Below are 20,911 nucleotides of genomic sequence, written 5' to 3'. Positions count from 1 at the left end.
TCTATATTGTATTTACTGTAACGTTTTCAACTCCTTTATAAACTTTAATTTATTTATTTCCTTTCGGGATATAACTAATCATTACACTGTATTTAAGTGTGTCGCAGGTTTGCCAACCCTGGACTGGCCCCCCTTCCCCCTCCCAGAACCTTCCCAGCAAAGGAAAGGAAAAAAACTGAAAAGAAACACACTCTAAAGAAACTGAACTGAATAAAAAGAATAAATTATATTTACTAACATTTACAAACCACACTGTATACACAATACACAGGATCCCACCCCCCAGGGGAGAGGGGAAGGGAGAAAAGGGGATTGATTAGCTGGAAAATAGGGAAGACACCAACCCAACCCAAAGAAACCGAATGAATCAAAACAAACACAATTAAAAACCTCAAGGAAGGGGAACAAGAATGAAACAATCTCACCCAGGACAGGAGAAACACCAGGGACCGGAGGGACCAGACTCCAACCACCTCCCTCCAGCTCCTCAGCCAAGGAAGAGAAGCAACAACAAAACCACTCCCCCACTGCTACGTGGAAGACACGTGTGGAATCCTTGTGACTTCCTTAGATACAGCGGGTACTGAGGAAGCCATGGGGCAAACCATTACAAAGTGCTTCACACATATGAAGCATTTTCACAATGGCCCTGTGAGATGAAAGGTTGGTATTTATTACCCCATTGTTACAGATGGTGACAGATAATTATGTCTACCTGTTTCTGAAGACCTGTCTGAGATACTTTTCACGTGGTCTTATGCCCAGGGAGTTTGAGCAACCTGATGTAGTGGAATGTGTCTCTGCCTATGGCAGTGGGGTTGAGACAAGATGATTTTAAGGTCCCTTCCAACCCAAATCATACTATGATGTCCCTCTGAAATTTTAAGCAGAAAACTGCCTTGAGAGCTGAGCTGAGTTTATCCAGAGGAAGAAAAATACTGGAGAATAAACAGAGGTATCAGCATTGGTCGTGTTACTCAGCAAATTAGGTGGCAACAAGTTTTATGTAGCACAGTACTAGGATTGACAGCATTGTTTCTGTCACATCATCTAGCTTTAATACTGGCTCCAAATTCAGCATATCTATCAAATTCCTCTTGATTTGTTTTGTTCTAGTTTTTTTTTTATTTGTTTGGCCCTTTTTATGTGCTTTTTGAAAATTTATTCATATATTCAGATCTCAATTAATCATATATCCTACCCGCCCACCATTGTGTCATTTTTATTGCCCTTCTCCCTCATTTCTGGATTAGCATTCTTGAGTTAGAGAACTCTAAAATTATCTGCATGCTTGCACCTATGAGAAAGTACAATTAATTTCATCCATTCAAACTTTTCATTAGATATATAAGATTAGGTGGTTTGTGTCTCTAAACAATGCATCAACTGAGTAAGTATATATTTACTCTGCTATCTTTTGTTACCTTGATTTTCCTTCTGAAACTCTCTTGTTCACTTCACAGTCAATTTCTACTTATGCCATATATTTCCATCCCCATCAAAATACAATGAAAATTGAATGATGTCTGATGCATTTTGTTGCTGTGCTGGTTTAAAGGTGAACCAGCAGGGGAAATGAACTCAACACGAGAGAGATTATAAGTCAGAGCTAAAATTTAATAATAATATTACAATAACGACACTGACACACAAGGGAAATTGCTTTCAACTCACAAAAACCCAGCAGTATAACCCAGTGTCCTGGGGCACAAACCCAAGGGGGTTTGTTTGCCCTTGTGTTGAGACCCCTGTGGTTCCCCCAAGTCCAGAGCAAAAGGAAATGAAAAACCTGTTGGTGCAGGCGAGGGCTGTGGTCTGGGCGAGAGCGGGGATCTCCTCCTGTTGAGGTCCTGCTGCTCCTCTGGATCCGACAAGAGGTTCCTGAGGTCTTCTTACCCACCACTTATGTACCCTCAGGGAGCTCTCAGTCCCTCCCCCTGGGCAGGGACTCACACAATGGGTGATTAACTCTGGGAGCCAGGGGGTGTTGAACTGTTGATGGCCCATTGGCAGCTCCGCCCCCTCAGTCTGGGTGTGAAGGTGATAATGACTCCCTGGGCAGCTGCTGCTAATGGCCCATTGTCCTTGGGGAATGAATAGAGGGGGTAGAATACACAGCTTTGATCACCCCCACACAGGGTTAGCTGGTCCCTCCTGCTGAACTGGGACAGTTGCATATTCATTGTCTTTTTAATCTCACTATAGTCTCTGAAAAAATTTAAAAAAATTAATTGATCAACTATGGCAATCAGCCTTAAAAAAGTCATGAAGGTGGATATACCTTTGCCACTTTGGTGAAAGAGAACAACAGTTGCAACAGAGCTTTGAAGATATACAAGGTATTTAAAAATATGTATTTTATTTTGTTACATAAGATTTAGCAATCTTTTACAGTTGGATATTTAGTGTTATTAAATGGTGATGATATAGCAAGCAACTGAGTTAAAACCCTTAAAGTGACTGAATGCTAGGCTAACATTCTAATTGTAATAATGACATTGGTAGAATATTACCAGTAATTCAAGTTTAACATGGAAAAAAAGTGTGTTTAGATCCACTTCATTTTTTGAAGGATCATGCTGCAAATAAGTGTTCTGTCTCAAGAGAAAACTCAAGCAACTTTTGCTATCATAAATAACATGGAACTTTTCAAACATGAAATTTTTCCAGATAGATATAAGATGCCAGAACATTTAATGGGTTTTATGGGATATATAAATCTGGTTCTGTTGCACTCCAGGAAGCTGTGGGGTTTTTTGTTTTTGTTTTGTTTTTTTGGTTGGTTGGTTGGTTGGGGTATTTTTTAGCAGTTCTTCACAGATCAGGAAAAAAAGAATTAAATTTAGGTGTTCTGGTCTCCATAGGTTTACTACTTTGAGTGTCACGCTTGTGCTGATTGCAAAAACTGTCAAAACACGACAATGGAGTTTTATTCACCCTTTTCATAGGTCTATGTAACTACAGAAGTGTATCCCATGATGGAACACTCTTAGTGTATTTGATGTGACAGTATGGTTCCATATCCTTTCTCTGGATATACCCCGTAGTGATACAGCTCTGTGTTTTCCACATGTCAGGAGAAGACACTTTAGTGGAACCATATGCATACCAAATCTCAAGCACACGTGGCAACATCAAAGTCTCAGCACAATCCTGACACTGGCAAACTAAAAAAGCATAATATTGCTTGATTCATGTCAGGTACTGCACTTTAGGAGAATAGTCAACATCATATTTTTGAAAATACATTAATTTTTAAAACTTTTTTAGCATGTTCTGAATATTTTACAAAGCCTAATTAACATAAAACTAATCACTTTGAACCCAGTCACCTTAAAGATGTTAAGAATTTCAGAAAATACAGTAATACTGTGTGCAACTGAGAGAGCATGTGTCTTAGTTTGAGATCAGCAACTGCCAACCTCCCCAAGCACAGAGAGAAAAGCCTCCCTCCTAACACCAGGGAAAGGGAGGAAAAGAGAGGGGAAAGAAAAAAAACACTTCAAACTGCATTTATACTAAATCTACATATATTTTCACAGAAAGAAAGAAACAATTAGAAGAGAGTACAAATATTCACTCACACAAGTCTACAACAACAAGTTCCCCACCTCAACTTCTTAACGAACACATAAATTCTACTGTCCTAACTACACATTACTTAAGAAGAAGTTTATTCCCCAGGGAGACAAACCCAAGCAGAAAGGAGAGACCCAGAACAACACAGTTTACTTTCCTGAGGTACCCTGTGAGCCAGTGGTGGGCCTGGTCCTCTCCATCCCCCCTGGGACAGCATCGTGTGTCCTCCCAAGAGGAGGCTGAGAAGCCACTGCCTTAACCACTCCCACACTGGTTCCTACTGCCCTGGAGATGATGTCATAATGTGGTATGGAATACAAAGTTACTGGCTAGAAGAGGTCAGCTGTCAGCTCAGCCCAGCTCAAGTCAGCTGACAGCTTCAGCCTAATCCAAACTTCAGAGCCCAAATCTAGGCCCATCTAGGTGAACCCATAACAGCATGTCAGATGGAAATACACTAGTTTAAAGAGGTAATGAAAACAATTAAATCAGAAGGGGTCATTTATTGAATATTCTCAAAATGTTTTTTTTTACTGTGAGGACAAATAGTCATCTGGCATCTCATCGAATAACTCTCGTGCTCCTTTATAAGAACTACATGTACTCATATACTTTGATATAAAATTACCTTTTCTTTAGTAGCTCTGTACACATATTATCAAAGAGATAAACATCTTTATCCATAGTTTATAGATGCATAGTGAGACACAATGACTTCCGATGCAGGAAGGATTTTTGATTTTTTAATTTTCATATTTTGTAGATTTTAGGAACACAAGTAGACGTAGATTTTAGTGGGTTAATATTTAGCAACTTAAGTATAAGGTCTTTCTATCTCTACTCCTGCTCCAGAACAGGCAGCTCTGATCTTCTCGCTGTTTAGTCTTTTTCAAGGTACAAGATTGGAGGGTATCAGAAGAAAACAAGCACGGAGCAGAGTGACCCAGAAGACTGGAAAGCATTCAAAAGCCCTTTGAACGCTGAAGAAGAGGAGGTGGATGAAGGAGGGGATCTCATCACCCCCAGCCCCAGTTCCTCAGGGGGGTGGAGACTGGGAGGGGGCAAAGGTGGAACTGGACCTGTGTAAAGTTGTGATTGGATTGATTATATTATAAAAGCTATGGAAATCAAAGCTTGGACACACGTGCGTCTATGTATTCCTGGATGAGCCGGAGTGCTCATTAAAGTCACTACCCTTTATCTTATCTCCTACTAAAAATTTGGCTTGGAGTCTTTTTTTTTACAGACTTTTAAGGCAACATTTCCCATTATTAAGACCCACGTCCCAGCCTTTAAATATACTTGAGAGATAAATTGTTCATCTAGTCATCTCCTGGGATAATGGGAGATTCTTCACCAATCTTCACCAACAAAGATTTGGGAAGGGCTCTCCCCCACATGGGTGTGCCCTTCCAGCCCATGCAGTGGATTGTTTAGGTGAGGCACAGTGTGCACAAAACTGGCCCTGCCCTTTAACTCCTGAGGTTCATCTGCCACGGCCGAGCGAGCTTGGACGGTGACAGTGAAGTCCTCAGGACTAGAACCTCCAGCACCCGGCATTTCCCAGGAGGTCTCCCATCCAAGTAACAACCGGGGCTGACCTTGCTGAGCTTCCAAGATCAGATGGGATTGGGTGTCAGGGTGGCATTTAACTGCCTGTTCAGCTAGTAGAATTTTTATAAAACATATTCATTATGAAAATTTCCTCAAAAGCAGGTATCTGGCTTCCAGTGTAGTTTTCTATATATTAATGGCAGCATCAGATCATTATAGTAAGTACTGAAGGCAAATATATACTCGTAACCTTTTAAGAATACTTTTAATTTCACATCACAAAGACTATAGATGACATGGTCATTACCTATCTGTATGAAAACTGGGTTATCTTTCAGTCTCTGATAATTTTTAAGTTCATTAGTTTCTCTTCCATTGTCTTCCTCTTATTCTTCCTTTTATTGAGAAACTAAATATAGTAGGATCACAAAAACTCAGTCTAACAAAGGGGTAAATAAAGAGCAGCATTTCCTGAAATGGGATGGAACATTTTATATTGCATACATATATTCATTGTTTAACCATTCAATTATTTTCCTTGTTTTCATCTACCTATAACCTGTTTGAGAATGACAGACACTGCTGTGACTTGATCCTTCTCAGCTGATAAGAGGCAGAGATTATGACAATAAATTATTAAATACGCATTTAATATTTACTAAAGAAAATAATACTTTGAAATATAATGGTATGAGATTTAAATAATCTAACATCCAAGGACACAGTCAACCAACAACAAAAGCCTTACTGCACCACTGCTTTGCCCTTTCTCATGGCCTGTGCTTCTGAGCAAGTTGAAAGTGAATTATAATTAGCCAATTTTAATGAATACCTTAGAAACATTCCACATGCATACCAATTACTGCATCCATTCTGAAATATTTCCATTCTTCAGAAATTTCTGAATTGGGGAGCTCTGTAATCTCCTTCTGCACTCCTCAACTCCAATTCCCTTTTACCAGTAGTAAGAAAATAGTAAGGTGTACACTGACTTGCTGAGAAGCTGGGGAGACTTCAGTAGTGAGGAGTTTATACACTGATGAAGTGGGTTCTGGAGCCTCCTACCTGATAACTGTGATATATCTGTAGATCTACACATGAGCAGTGTGTTAACTGGTGTTCATAGTACAGGAGGGCATTATTGGAGCCAGCAAACCCATTGGATGTACTTATTCGTACAGTGTCCTGCATGACCTGGGACATATATATATAGGCTGTACCTGGAGATGTGCTCACAGTCTCAAAGCTTGGATAGCTGCAAGTCTGATCATCTGGACAGCCTCAGGACACAAACATGCTAGCAGATTAGGCAAGGGTATGCACTTGACCAGAGGCAAAGCTTGTTCCTTGCCTCTTGAGAGCAAGAAAGGCAGCTGTAAGATACAAGTGCAATGAAATGTTCAGCAGCTGGCATGGAACTAAAGCCTGCTCAGTGCCAAAAATATTTCTGTTATTAATAATGAATGTCAGTGATGTGTGCATTTGCCAGTGCCCTGACAAATTCTGCTACCAGTGTCAACAAATGGAAAAAGTACTCAATATTTGCAGAAAAAATATTTTAAGACATTTTAAAGTTTGCATATTAACAGTGTGAAGGAAACATCAATTAAGTGTTGCTTTAACATATTATTTGGCTCATTTTTTTAACACTTTGATATAATTGAGTTAGGCCTGACCACACATACCAGTAACATCTGACTTTCAAGTTGCAAGCTCAACAGCTGGAATATAAACCTTACACATAATGTGTGCTTTCAAAGGAAGGCTCCAGAGCTAACAAATTTTCAAGCATGTAAGAATAAACATGAAACAACCAAAAAGGTGTAATATTCTCTCTCATGCCCCTACACAATCTAGCAAGCAGTAACATGTCTTACATTGAATCACTCTAATTGACATTCAATAGTATGTTTAAATCTGTTCCCCTGAAAGATTCCTCAGTTAAATGGCTTTCATTCTAATATACATCCTGATTAAGTGGAATCTCTCTCTATCTGAATTCCTGCTTAATGTTGTTTTAACCATTTTCCAAAATTAACAGTAACTTTACCACAGGGGCAGAGAGAAGAAAAGAACCTGCTTTAACATTCCATAATGTTATAATGCGTTTTGTTGTTATCATAACACTTAAAAGAGATGAGGTCAAATGGTATCTGCAGCTGAGCTCACACAACAGTAAGAGGAAAAATCCATAGGAGTTGTGTTTTAATCATATATAACTTAGAAGGACTATTTATTGGTTAGACTTCACAAGGGCTAGAAAGATTAGGAACCCCAGATGCAGCATACAATTTTACTGATTGAAGTGGGCCAGAATCAATATATTAAAAAAAATAATTTAACACCATAAAAAACATTATTAAATAGTGGTTAAAATGTGAGAGGTCGCAAGACTTTTCTGCACACCTCCTGGATGGCAGTGAGAAAGTCATCTGGCATATCTATAAAAAGAAAGGGACTGTGAATTAGAAATCATAACATCTCCGAAACTTAGCAAGATTGGTGTATAGAAAACAGGAGTTTTGTAGCAGAAGTTCCTACTGCTGAATTAATGAAACTTGGGATATCTCATTTTAGTCCAAATAAATATTCCTTATCAATCTACTTACTCAATAAAGTTGCAAATTAAAGAAAATGAAGAATGCTAAATCTGCTACTAGACATTAATTTTCTCTTTATTTTCTTGTTTTATGTTCAGTCCATTACATTACTAGTGAAGAAGCTGAGTTGCTATTCCAAGCATTTAAGTTTTGAGCAAATATACTTCGTTGTTACTTATTCATTTACACAGATACCTCAGGTCTGAGTAATTAAAATAAGAATTTTAATAGTTATTATTCTCATGAAAGTGATGTGACTTTGATGTTGATTGAAGTTCTTTTCTGTTAAAATTAATTTATTTTTGACAGAACTTGACACAGTTTCCATGGTTTCCCCATTTTTAGCATTCACTGGAAGATTATTTGTTGATTCCTTTTAGAGATACATGTCATAGTTTTATGGTATCAGTATTCCTGATGTTTTCAAGTGTGTGAACACTACATTGATGTTTATGAACAAAGCTGCATGATATTTGTTTGATAGCATGTGTCTACCTTCAGTGACACTTTTGGCAAAATGGCCTTTCTTAAGGCTTTTATTTTGGAAATATCATTGGAGTGTATCCAATAAAATTGAAATAGCACAAACACAGACTATTGCTACATGCATTCCCTAGGCCAGTGAGAAATCTGCTGACAAAGTAAAACTGGCATTAACAAAGTTAGTCAATTCACCACATTGTCCTCAGGGAGTATTGATCCAAGCATAAGCAAGTGGATTGAGAGAGAAAGCAGTTACAGCAGTAGACAGAGACTTCCTGTGGTCTCAAGAATGAATGAATGCTCTTGCAGTAATGTTTGCCTGCCATAGAGGTTTTTGCTTTTGCTCACATTTCACATGGTTATTCTTCTGGGTTTTTTTCTCTGCCTAGGTGTTCTACTGAGTGAAATATTACCTAGATATTACATTAGCATGAATCTGCGCAACTGTCACATTTCACACAAGGACTGTCCACTGCAGAGCCATCATTGTAGGGAAAATAGGCACAATTAATATAGGAATATGGTTGGTAGAGTGCCAATTCATCACTGAGTGATCTGCAGCAGTCTCACAGTACCTGAGTAGCATGAGCAGAACCAGTCTGCTTAGAGTACTCAGATTCATCCAAGAGTCTAGATCACCAAGCATATCCACCACAATGAGGGAGCTTTGAGGTCCAGTCAGGAACCTGAGCAAGGGAGGGTCAGGACGTGCAGATCTAGAGAAGCAAAACTTGTTACATGGGCAGTAGTGAAGCCTTAATGCTGACACTCTCTCTTTCTTTGCCTGTTCTGAACATTAAGACTATGACTTTCAGCTGAAAGTAGAAGATGATGCCATGGGAAATAAAATTAATTAATCTTGGGTGTGTGTCTATATTACATTTTGTCAGTCTCCACTGGGGTGCTCTTCCCACATCTTCTGCCCAGGTACAATCTCCTTAGTTTCAAGCCCTTGAGTAGTAATTCAAGTCGCAGTTGAAAAGCAGAGAAAAAAATCTTGTGGATACCCATCTGGTGAGATAATCTCCATTTTGCAATCTTCCCAGTATCTGCATCTACAGTTTATGCTGTAGTCTTGTGTTATCCTCCTCTTAAGCCCACAGGATAGCAGAAACACATTTTGGCCATGAGTGAGTGCATAAGAAAGAGTCTGTGTTTCCTGCTGTCAGCTTACACTTGCTAGGTCAGAGATCTTTCCTTGTTAGTGGGAAACCTGAAACCTGCTCAACTCAAACCACTACTGCCTTGCCACCATAAACACATGAATGACCTGGCAGATATATAACTTACATTTTCTAATTTGCCTTGAAAAATTTTCATAATATTGCCATCCAACACCAGATTTCTTACTAGATCCAAGTCTTCCCAGCAGCCAGCTACTGTGCAGCCTTTGGAACAACAGCGTACAGTGGTACCTAGATGGCCAGTTTACACATATGCATATGCCTGATCTAATTTTATGCTTCAACACTCACTGCTCACAGCCTTTGCTCTGCATGACTTGTGCATAACCACAACACCCCCTTCAACCAGAAAGACTGTGTCAACTACCTATGCTGGTTTTGGACAGGAAAATGTACAAGTCCAATCAGCATATAAACAAGCAAGCAGAAAATACAGACAGAACTTCTATTCTCTGCCTAAAAAGCATTTCCCAGACTGCGTGAACTCATTTTTGCTACTAGTATCCAAAAAACCACCACCAAATTCCTAAGAGACAATGGATGGAGCGTATGACATACAAGTACCTGAATTTTTACAGAGTGAGGTAGAGGTAGCCTTTTCTGCCTTCCATTTAGTAGGGTCAAGACTTTGTATTCCAGTGACATCAGCTCCAACATATGGGGACTGTAATTCTCTAGAGCAAAGAGGTCTTAAAGTTCACTGTGTAAAGCTTTTTTCAAGTTCCTTCCCAGTCAAAGTTGCCTCTGCCTTTCATTCTGAGTGGTAACAGCATGAGTCACACAGTGTCCCTTATAGCATGTAGCACATGGAGTGCTGGGCAGATATTGCTGCAAGAGGAAAAGTATTATGAAAGTATTTTGGAAAAGGTACCTCGGGGCACCTCAACCTGAAAGACTCTGGAACATGCCAAAGACTCAAAAGCATTCAGTGAGAAGGCCAAGGTCCGATTAGAGTTTTAAAGTATTTTCTTCAGGCCAGAGCCACTTCAGTACAGGCAGGTTCATTTACTAGATAGACAAATTTACAATCTGAATGCATTTTAATTTTTTTAAGTGTGCAGAAGCTGGTTAGATAAAGCATTCACTTCTTTGGGATGTTGCACCTTTAGCAATGAACTCATGAACAGCTCAGCCTAGTTTTGCAGACCTCTGAGACTGCAATAATTGAATAATATACTAGATGCTTACCTGTGGAATACCAAATCCTTTGAATTTCACCAAGGTCTGATGGATGATTTAATCCCTGATTACAAATATGCTCTGGTCTTGAGAAAGGATTTAGAGGGGCACTTATCAATGCATAAAAATATCGTAAGGCACGTGTTAAGATGAGGGAGACAGATTCTTTCCAGTGGTGTTCAGTGACAGGACAAGGGTCAACAACCATTTGAATTGCAAGATGGTCTATCTCTATATGAGGAAAAACTTTCTTGTGACAATGACAGAGCACTGGAGCAGACTTCTCAGAGAGGTTATGGAGTCTCCTTCTCTGGAGATATTCAAAACCTTCCTGGATGTGATTCTGTGCAAACTGCTCTGGGTGAACCTGGTTTTAGCTGGACTAGATGATCTCCAGGGGTCCCTTCCAACCCCAACCATTCTTTCATTCTATGGAATCACAGAATATTACTGCAATCTAGTTCAGATGAATTAAGTCTCAGCACTTTATAGTCTGTGATTAGTATAAAATTTTCACTACTGCTGTTGGGAAGGAAAAACTATGATTTAAAATACAGCAGTACAAAAAATAGAACAAGTGAAAGTATTTTTTCCAAAGGTAAAAGATTACAAGATAAATATACCTTGAGATTGAAATCATGCAGAGTTTTCTAAAACTTAATTATGTGAAAGTCCAAGTGGTAGAAGAAAACCTGAATGGATAAATTATCTTTATTTTGCACCCTACAATGTTAGCCTACAGTTCCTTAAATATTAGCATTCAGTGTTGGTTTGTGTGCTGAAGAGGTAAAAATGGAGACAAACTTCAATAAATCTGCCTTCACTTCTGCAAGTTAACTATAGAAAACTTATATAAAATCAGCTGATTATTCTGTGAAAAAGTACTCTTTGCTGTCATGATTTATTTTTTTAATAAAATATAGCCACTATTCTATCTTTTCTATGTGGTATATTCAAATAACGTCAACTGTAAAAATAAGAGGGGGAAAAATATCAAAAAGAAGGAAAATGACTTTTCCCTTTTAGTTCTAGGGTCCCTAAGGTTTACATTTCAATCTCCAATAGGAAAAATTGACTTTCTATCCCCAGGGAAACAAGAAAATCCATTATCTTTGCTAGAAAATAGAAATAGTTTAATCTTTTTTCATTTTAGCCAAGTGGTTCATTCTGATTTTTAAGCAGCCCATTGTAAAGCCCATTGTTCTTCCAAAGTTTTCTGTCAAGTCTTCAGTTTGGATATTTCATACTGTCATATTTATGCTAGTGAGAGAAAGTATATTTTCTCATTTTCAACTCAAAATGTGCAAATACTAGATAACAGAGTAGTAGCCACAGCTCTGATGGTATGTTTGGATGATTAGTGGTTTGCACACAACGAATTTTAAAATCCAGGCATGTCCATGTACTATGACTTTGTTTCTCTCTGTAGCTTTTTCTTTTTATTCCCCTCTTCCTTTATTAAATATTAGCCACTGTATCACTTTGTGTTTTTATTACATATTGAACATTATATATTGATTGTAATTTAATTTATAAGCATTTTAAAAATACAGACCCTTGTAACCTGTGTTTGTTTTTGTTCTTTCTGCACAATTTGTGACATAGAATACGGGACATGTGTGGTTCAAACTGGTACTCCAGTGTGCCCCAGGGACTAGTGCATGTCATTGACAGGGGCTGAAAGAAATTTCTGCTTTCCCTGACCCTCTCGGTGCTGCCTGTACTGCCAACTGAGGTAGAGAACTCTTCTGTTATCTCTTGAAGGATTAAAAATGTTCAAAAAAGTATTTGGGGCATATCATGGACATGTTGCATTACAGGGTCAGCATTCATGGCTGAGGAGGACATTGGTGCTTTCCAGTTCCCTCCACAAGTTAAAATAAAGGTACAGATACAAAATTTTATTAGTATACAAAAGAGGCAATACAGGTCTAAATGTTTGGAAAAAATAGGTGTAGGTGACTGAAAAGCTATGCTTAATCTACTTAAAATAAGGTCATCAATTTAAAGTTTTCTCCTGTCTGTGAAATATTACAGATTTAACAGTTAATTTCTCCTTCCACCTCTGTAATTTATCCTTCCAAACTATAACTCACTTTATTCTTTCTACCTAAAGGGCAGTCCGATTGCCTGCTTAACTCACCTGAAGTCACTTCCTTTCAATAGCTACGTGAACTGCTTCTATTATATTGGAAGTCATCTCCTGCACTTTATTAGCTAGCAAACTATTACTTGTGTCAATAAAATTCAGAGTTCTTATTCTGTCTTTGGTGCGTCTTTATCAAGTTTTAGTCAGAAAATGATCTTTTGCTGATCCTTTCCATTTAATACATGTATTAAATTTAATACAAACCACAAAGCTAATACAAACCACAACAATTTCTAATTGTATGTATATTCACAGGAACAGCTTCTCAGAGAACACACCACATGCAATGTGGGGATGAAACCAAAAAGCATTTATTAATGGTGGAATCGGCTTTTAAGGGTCCGGTTCAGGGAGGCCTGAGGGGAGGGTTCTGGAGCTTGGACCCAATAGCGTGGAAGGAGGGGCAGAGTGACTGACAACTCGAACATCCAGTGGGTAAATACCTGTCAAGTGACAGGAGAACGGACCAATAGGGACTCAGGGATCGAGGCAGGATGGGAAGAAGAGACAGGCACCATTTCCAGCGGACTGCTGGCAGTGCTAGACAGGGTTGGCATCCCCATGGGGGCTGCCCCTGCTCGGATCTACCCATGGGTCTAGGATGCCATGGTGGTGGAAGCTGCTGGCAGCCACCTCCCACGCCGCCTGGTGTGGACGCAGCACCAGTCCCCAGCGGTGGCAGGGGGGCCATGGCATTGTTGCCAGGCAATGGCGGTGGCAGCAGCCTGCCGTGGCAGTAGCCTGGGTCAGGAGGCCATGCGGCAGGGGACTGCTTCGGGTGGGACCAGTTCATCCAGGAGATTTGCCTTGGAGCCCTCATGGTGCCATGGTCCACCAGGAGAAGCCACAGGGGGGGGAAACACAAGGGGGAAAAGAGCTTGGGCGGGGCGGGGGGATGTGCAGGAACTGTGTGGGGGGATACAGAACTCTTCTGAACTCAAACCAATACAGAGAAAAGTGCACTAATTATAAACTCTAACAATAAATGCTGCATGTGCAGCTGTTCAGGTCCTCAAGGATGCATTTCAGCGTTTTCCCACAGTATATTACTAGAGTTCATGACTTAGACAAGAGTGTGGGGGTTGAGGCGGCTCTGCACAAGAAATGGTTGAGGAGAGAAATGGTTTGGAAACTTTGCTTTGCTCAAGAAACCTGTTGTGTCTGATAGAATTATATGTTGAGAGAATGTGTGAGAATGACCACTCTGTCTTTCCATCAGAAGGTGGTTCTCAGCTAACCTAGATGAGAAGCATTCCTTTGCTCACAAGTGGAGGAAGGGAAGAGAAGGAGGGAAAGAGTTCATAAAATCAGCATTGCGCAGGTCAGAAAGTCCCTTGATATATAAAAAGCTGAAGACCTGCAGCTGGTGTGTATGCTTTTGTCACCCAGCTGTGAGTTCTGGCAGCTGTGTAGTGTTCCTGAAATAAACTTCCTTTCTTGCTTAAAAGTCCATGCCTTAGCTCTCTGATTACCTGCCTGAACATTGAAGCTTGCAAGAGTCAACAGCAATCAGCCACTAGGAGTAATAGCAGATTTCAGGTGTCAGCTCACACCCTCTCATACAGGCATGATAACATCATCTCACTAAAATTTTTTCTGCTAAACACACTTTATTATAAATTAGAAAAAAAAAAAACAAAAACAAAAACGAGAGAGAAATCTAGTTTAGGAATTACTTTACTCGTTTCATAAAAACCTGAATTTGCATCAGAATAGAGATGATCTTTGGCTCTAAATCCAAGAATGACATCTCTATTCAGAGCTCCCGCTGTGCAGTAAGAAGAGGGCAGCAGCACTAGCCTGTGGTGAGCCTCCTGCTCCCATTCCTTGCTAGCCAAGAACTAAAATGTGGGTCATACTGCTAGTCTGCTCAGTCATCTCAAGGACCTGGTGATACTCTAGAAGAAGTATATTTCCCCCAGATGTCTTGGGTATAGATAGGCAGCAAATCAAGATCTTAATCTGTTTTTCATAAAGGAAGAAATACCATGTAAACCCATTCATTCATTTATTAGGTAGTTAAGTTGTGAGAAGATTGTATTCCTACAATGTTACTGGTTGCAGCTGCAGTATCATCTTTTGACTTTCCAGACAATTGTTCTTTCTGTAATGCTGGAATATTGGTTTTGAATATTGAGGCTGTTCTTCTATGATGAAGCGAATATTCCTACTAAGAAGATGTTCCTTTCCATGCCCATATCTACAGTACCCGTATGGACAAGAAGTAGCATTTTTCAGCTCTGGTAGCCTCAAAATGAAGGAAGTGGAAGAAATTATTGAGATGAAGGAAGAACTTCAAGAAAATCCAGGTCAACAACAGATGAGGAACAACAACAGCAGTAACAGGCACAATTATAAAACTTTTCCATCCAGTGAAATTAGAAGTATGGCAGAATACTAAATAGAGGCTTCTCTTATCTTCTTATTTCAGAAAATTCTCCTATGCTGATTTCATGTATAAGAAAAATTCCCCATGTCTCTGGTATGTCTTTCATGTGCACGTGTGTACTTTTGTCCAGCTTCTCGTTTTACAGTAGATATATCATATTAACCAGATTTATGAGGACTAGAGAAATAGCACATTATTTATGCAACACTAATGAAATAAAGATTTCTCTTAGGACTTACTGAGACCATTCATTATTTTCTTTTCTTAAAAGTTAGAAAAACTTCTTATTTTTTCCTTTCCTTTAGTGGCTTAACTTCCTAAAAATTTCACCCTTTTGTATAGTTTATCTTTTCTGCTTCCTTTTTTTTGTTCTCCTCTTTATACCTAACATCTAATGCTGACCTTCATTTAAAGTCAGTACTGTGTTAGGTCTTTCCTTCACAAATAGTGCTGAGAAGTGTATTTTAACAAAATAAAGGATTTCCTTTGCAGCAATCCATTAACTTTTTACAAAGGACACAAAAAGCTGCGTACACTAATGAATGTCACTGAAGAGATAAAAAGGAAAAGCACTTTTTTCTGCCAATTCAGAACATATGTATAGTTTTGTCATCTCAAGGCCACAAATCAAGTTTCTGTCAGAGACACAAAAAAAAAGGAAATTGTTTCAAAATGAAAACTGGCAGGAAAACCAGACCTTTTAGAAAAGTGGCCTCTCTAAAAATTGGTATCAGGATACTTGCATGGCAATGACTGTGCTAATGAGTTGGTATCATTTAGTGTCAAAGGAATTTTTGTGTGTCAAACCTTTCAATCACAGAATCATAGAAACATTTCGACTGAAAAAGAACTCTGAGGTCATTGAGTCCACCCGATGACCCAGCACTGCAAAGTCCACCACGAAGCCATGTCCCAAAGGACCACAGCTACTCATCTTTTAAATACCTCCAGGGCTGGGGACTCAACCACTTCTCTGGGCAGCCCATTCCAATGATTAATAAGCCTTTCAGGGAAGAATTTTTTCCTGGTATTTATAAGACCCCTTGCTCTGAGCTACAAGCTCATGGAAGAGTTTTAAAGTATACCTTATTTTAAAGTACACTTTAAAAATATCCAAGGCTCCAAAAATTTGCCCACTGATTTTATTAAAAGAACCTTCAGTTCTTTTAATACCTTAAGAGAGACTGCAAAGGAGAGGACTGTACATGTTACTCAGGAGGTACTTTGCTGGCAAACTTTAGCAAAAAAGGGCACTGGGCAAATATTTAAAGGGCAGCATTCAACCAAATTAAAGCATTCCACAAAGCATTGACCTACCACATGCCAAGCTATGCAATTTAGCAAAATCCAACCCACCTGGCTTTAAGTTCCCAAAAGTTTTAAGAAAGAAGATTAGGAGAGGAAGGAAAGAAAGAGAGAGTAGACAGAATTATAGCTACCATCCAGAGTCCTGTGCAAGTCCAGCTTCCATGTGTCCAGATGGCAGCATTTGAACAATATGGAGAGAATGTGTTGCTGCTTTTATTTGCTTTGGCCCCCGCTGTGGCCATACCCTCAACCTCCAGGTAGGACTTCCAGCTGGGATGCTGAAAGTGTCAGCTGGTGTGCCAGCTAGTCTGGGACTGGGTCAGGGGCTCCCAGGCATGGGTGGTATAGACAGTGCTCCTGTGCTGCTTTTCACTGACAGCTGTCCCAGGGCTGCCAAAGGAGAGTCCAAAGGGCTGGAATGTGGGACAAGGCATCATCTCACTTTTGTGAAATTTGACCTGTCCCTTCCTCCACCACACACACACACACACGAGTTGAGTCTGAACCAATAATATAATAATCCAGTGTCCCATGATATCTAATACAAACCTCCACCTGGCACAGCTAGAGTCTGTTTCCTCTTGTCCTATCACTTGTTTCTTGGAAGAAGAGTCTGACACCTGACTCACTGCAATCTCCTTTCAAGGAGCTGTAGAGACTCATATTCTCTCTTCCAAGTATGAAGAAAATATGTAATCTTGTGCTCTTTTTCTCTGTCTAACCTGATTTTTAGGAAGATTATTAGAAGTTACTCACCCAAAATATATAGAATTCCAGTTTAGATTTTCACTTTGCTATGGATAAGTGACAGCTATCATTATAAACATTAGTAGAGTTAAATATATGTGGTAGATATTACAGAAAGTATTATAAAAATATGCAATTTTTACATATGCAAGCCAAAAATTGCTTTTAAGGAAAAAAAGTCAAATGTAATTCATTTGAAGAACAAACCCTTATTCCTACTAGAGCTGAAATTTATTTAGTCCTCCAATTTTAAACCTTAATGATCTACTACTAAACGTGTAAGCATATATTAAGATAATAAGTAAAACGTAAAGTACTCGGTAATGCTTAATACAATTTGTTTTCAAGTAAATCATATCTCCTGTGTCACTGAAAATATTTTGGTTTAAGGTATTCTGGTGTCTTAGACCTGTATTATTTTCTGGATACTTCATTCCTGAGAGGAGTGAAAGCAGGGAATCCCTTTTTGGATGTGGAGGACATTTGAAAATATTGGATGACAGAGTTGTCAAATTATAAGCAAAAATCTACATGTGTATCAAACATTTCCTAGAGTTCTTACTGTCATGTAAAAACTGAGCATATTGTATTGTATGCTACAACTCTCTCTCATGTAGTGAGCTCCTAAAACTGCTTTAGGAAAGCCTGTGATTCAGACTCTAGCATTCTCGACTTAATAACATCAGTTCTGCCATGCATCTATGTTTAAATGTTCAAAACTATTGTCAGAATGGGATAATGAGGACTGTATTTTGATAACATAATGCTCTATAGAAGTAAAATATTATCCCAAGGTTGACTGGTTAAAGTTAATAAGAAATTACTTTTGCTTAAAACATCCACATAATAGATAAACCAGGACATTGTTTGGTGAGTGTCTAGCATAGAAAGGGAGACAGCAGATGAATTTACAGTATAAACCTCTACTAGCAGAAGCATAAGACAGTGCTGCCTTTGAAAGTGACACTCACCTTTACAAGAAAACAACATTCAACACCTTTCACAGATGCTTTAGTTCTGGCTTTTTTTCTCTCATATCTTATTACGTAGTGAACCAGACAGTGAGAGATAACTTGATCCTCAGAGAAGAGAAGCAACAGAGTGAACAATAAAAACTGTGAATATAGGTTAAGCATCTCACTACCTAAGGACACTGTTTAAGAAAAGGTGATTTGATAAAAGCAGCATGATCCTTATTGATAAGTTGTTTGCAGGAAGGGAAGCTGTGATTCTTACCAATGCTGAGACCTCATTTTTTGGTTGTATTGCAGTGTCATCACCTCTTCTCCACACTTTGTTCTGTCAGGATGTGTCTCAGTCTTTCTGTCTCTCAGTCAGAAGAAGAATTGGATGCTCTATAAACTCTAAAAGGGCACAAGTAGTCCCAGTGACTATCTTTACTGGATGTGAGATAAAGATGTTGGAACTTGTTCTGGGTCCCTTTCCTTCTCTACAAGATCCTAAATTTGATTTGTACTTATCTATAATAAACTGTATGATATAAATCAGGGCTTCTTCATTCAGATACTGACTGATAAATCAGATTACTTTTCTGAAGGTGCTCAGGAAGGAGTGAAACAGACTTCCCATTGTTTCCCAAGGGCAGAGTTATCTCCATTTCTATAGGACAGGAAAAAGGCTTCAGGACATTATTCATCTCATCCAGAGAAAGTTGTAATTTGGTTTGGATTGAAATAAAATGTATTTGATCTCTTGAAGCTACAAATAGACCTGAAATGTGGAATTAAAGGAGAATGATTCCAAGGAACTCCTTAAAGCATCTCTTCTACCATTCAGCTGCAGCTCACGTGGAACTGACAGTGGAGATAATATTTTCCTACTCTTCTCCACTATCTCTTCTTCTAAAGGCTCATAGCAAGTTTCCATAGGTCCCTACAATCTACAAACTATTCATAGTCAGTGTCTAGAAAGAATGAAATGGAAAGCACATGGAAATATAGTGAATGAGACAGAATGAGCATCACTTTTGTGTTTCTCCCTTACAGAAGAATAAAGGCTGAACTTGTTACTGAGGTCCTGACTCGGAGGATTAACAATCAAATCTCACATTTTAGAGGTACAAGTATGTTATGGGTTCACCTAGGTGGGCCTAGATTTGGGCTCTGAAGTCTGGACTAGGCCGAAGCTGTCAGCTGACTTGGGCTGAGCTGAGCTAACAGCTGACCTCTTCTAGCCAGTAATTTTGTATTCCATACCACACTATGACATCATCTCCAGGGCAGTAGGAACCAGTGTGGGAGTGGTTAAGGCAGTCTCTTCTCAGCCCTCCTCTTGGGAGGACGCACGATGCTGTCCCAGGGGGGATGGAGAGGACCAGGCCCACCACTGGCTCACAGGGTACCTCAGGAAAGTAAAATGTGTTGTTCTGGGTCTCTCCTTTCTGCTTGGGTTTGTCTCCCTGGGGAATAAGCTTCTTCTTAAGTAATGTGTAGTTAGGACAGTAGAATTTGTGTGTTCATTAAGAAGTTGAGGTGGGGAACTTGTTGTTGCAGACTTGTGTGAGTGAATATTTGTACTCTCTTCTAATTGTCTCTTTCTTTCTGTGAAAAATATATGTAGATTTAGTATAAATGCAGTTTGAAGTGTTTTTTTTTCCTTTCCCCTCTCTTTTCCTCCCTTTCCCTGGTGTTAGGAGGGAGGCTTTTCTCTCTGTGCTTGGGGGGGTTGGCAGTTGCTTATCTCAAACCAAGACACAAGTACTTCATTGAAAAGGTTGAAAAAAAAAGGTGTTTCATCCACAGAATCTTAACTAAGCAGGTAAAAGCAGGAGTGGCTTTTCACTTTCTCTTGAAGTATCAGATGGAGATCTACGGGTAGAAGTAAGGCACTGAGGAAGGCAAAGCTAATGCTTTGGTGAAGTTCATTAAGTGCTGTTGCTTCATGACACAGAATGTTTGAAAATTCATAGAAAGAATACTATAACATTAAGAACAAAACCTAACTTGTTTTCTCTTGGAAATATATATATTTATTGAGAGTGCTAATAAAAAAAGCAATTTGCCAAAAGGTAGGTTTATATGAACTCATGCTGTCAAAATTCCTATGCAGTAAACCATCCTCGCATCTTTAAAGAAGCAAGAAAAATATATCAAAGGCATCAGATGCATGCCCATGTTCTGAGACCTTTCCAAGGACAAGGACAAGTGAGATGGTTTGTGGAGACCAGCTTATGTGCCCTGAACAGTGGACAATAGTCCTAAGGAAGTTTCTGTGATCAGGCATGCCGTATTCAAGGCTGTGAGAAGCAATTATCTCAGCAGATGTTTGCTGAGTTCCAATAAAGACTCAAATGTCAAGAGATTATGAAAGATTATAAAGAAATATTTTGCATCAGGCTAGGCATCTTAGTCAAAACCATGAATAAGTGTTCATATGTGTCATTTGCATGTGCAATTCTTATGCAGTTAGGGCTTCTCTATTTCAGAATCCTAAGCAGTCCAGTTGAAACTCATTTTCTTTTTCCTTCAGGAGAAAGAAATATCTCAAGATACTCAAAAAAATTATCTATACCAATTGTTTATTTCCATGAAGAGAGGAAGAGAGAACCATAATAATCTCAATTTCGCCCCAAAATGCTTTTTATTCAATTGGTTTTGGTTTGCTGTCTGTTTATATTTTCCTTGTTTATACAAAAGAACACATTAGTCGTTCTCTTATCCAGTGGTAACTTTACTCTCTGACTAAAGAATTGTTTGTTGGGTTTTTTTTATTTTCTTCA

General features: G+C 39.1%; 1 protein-coding gene across 1 annotated transcript in view; it reads right to left on the bottom strand.

The window, feature by feature from the left end:
• Nucleotides 1-13,548, bottom strand: part of LOC139671442 (uncharacterized) — a gene marked incomplete at its 3' end in the record, with an annotated part of 16,835 nt that extends 3,287 nt beyond the window's left edge. Inside the window, exon 1 of the mRNA XM_071554271.1 lies at nucleotides 13,172-13,548. Within this exon, the coding sequence (XP_071410372.1) occupies nucleotides 13,172-13,548 (377 nt within the window). The remainder of the gene's footprint in view (nucleotides 1-13,171) is intronic.
• Between the last annotated feature and the right edge of the window lie 7,363 nt (nucleotides 13,549-20,911).

Source organism: Pithys albifrons, chromosome 4, assembly GCF_047495875.1.
Source record: "Pithys albifrons albifrons isolate INPA30051 chromosome 4, PitAlb_v1, whole genome shotgun sequence".
Classification (NCBI taxonomy): Eukaryota; Metazoa; Chordata; class Aves; order Passeriformes; family Thamnophilidae; genus Pithys; species Pithys albifrons.
This window is presented reverse-complemented; position numbering and strand designations above follow the sequence as displayed.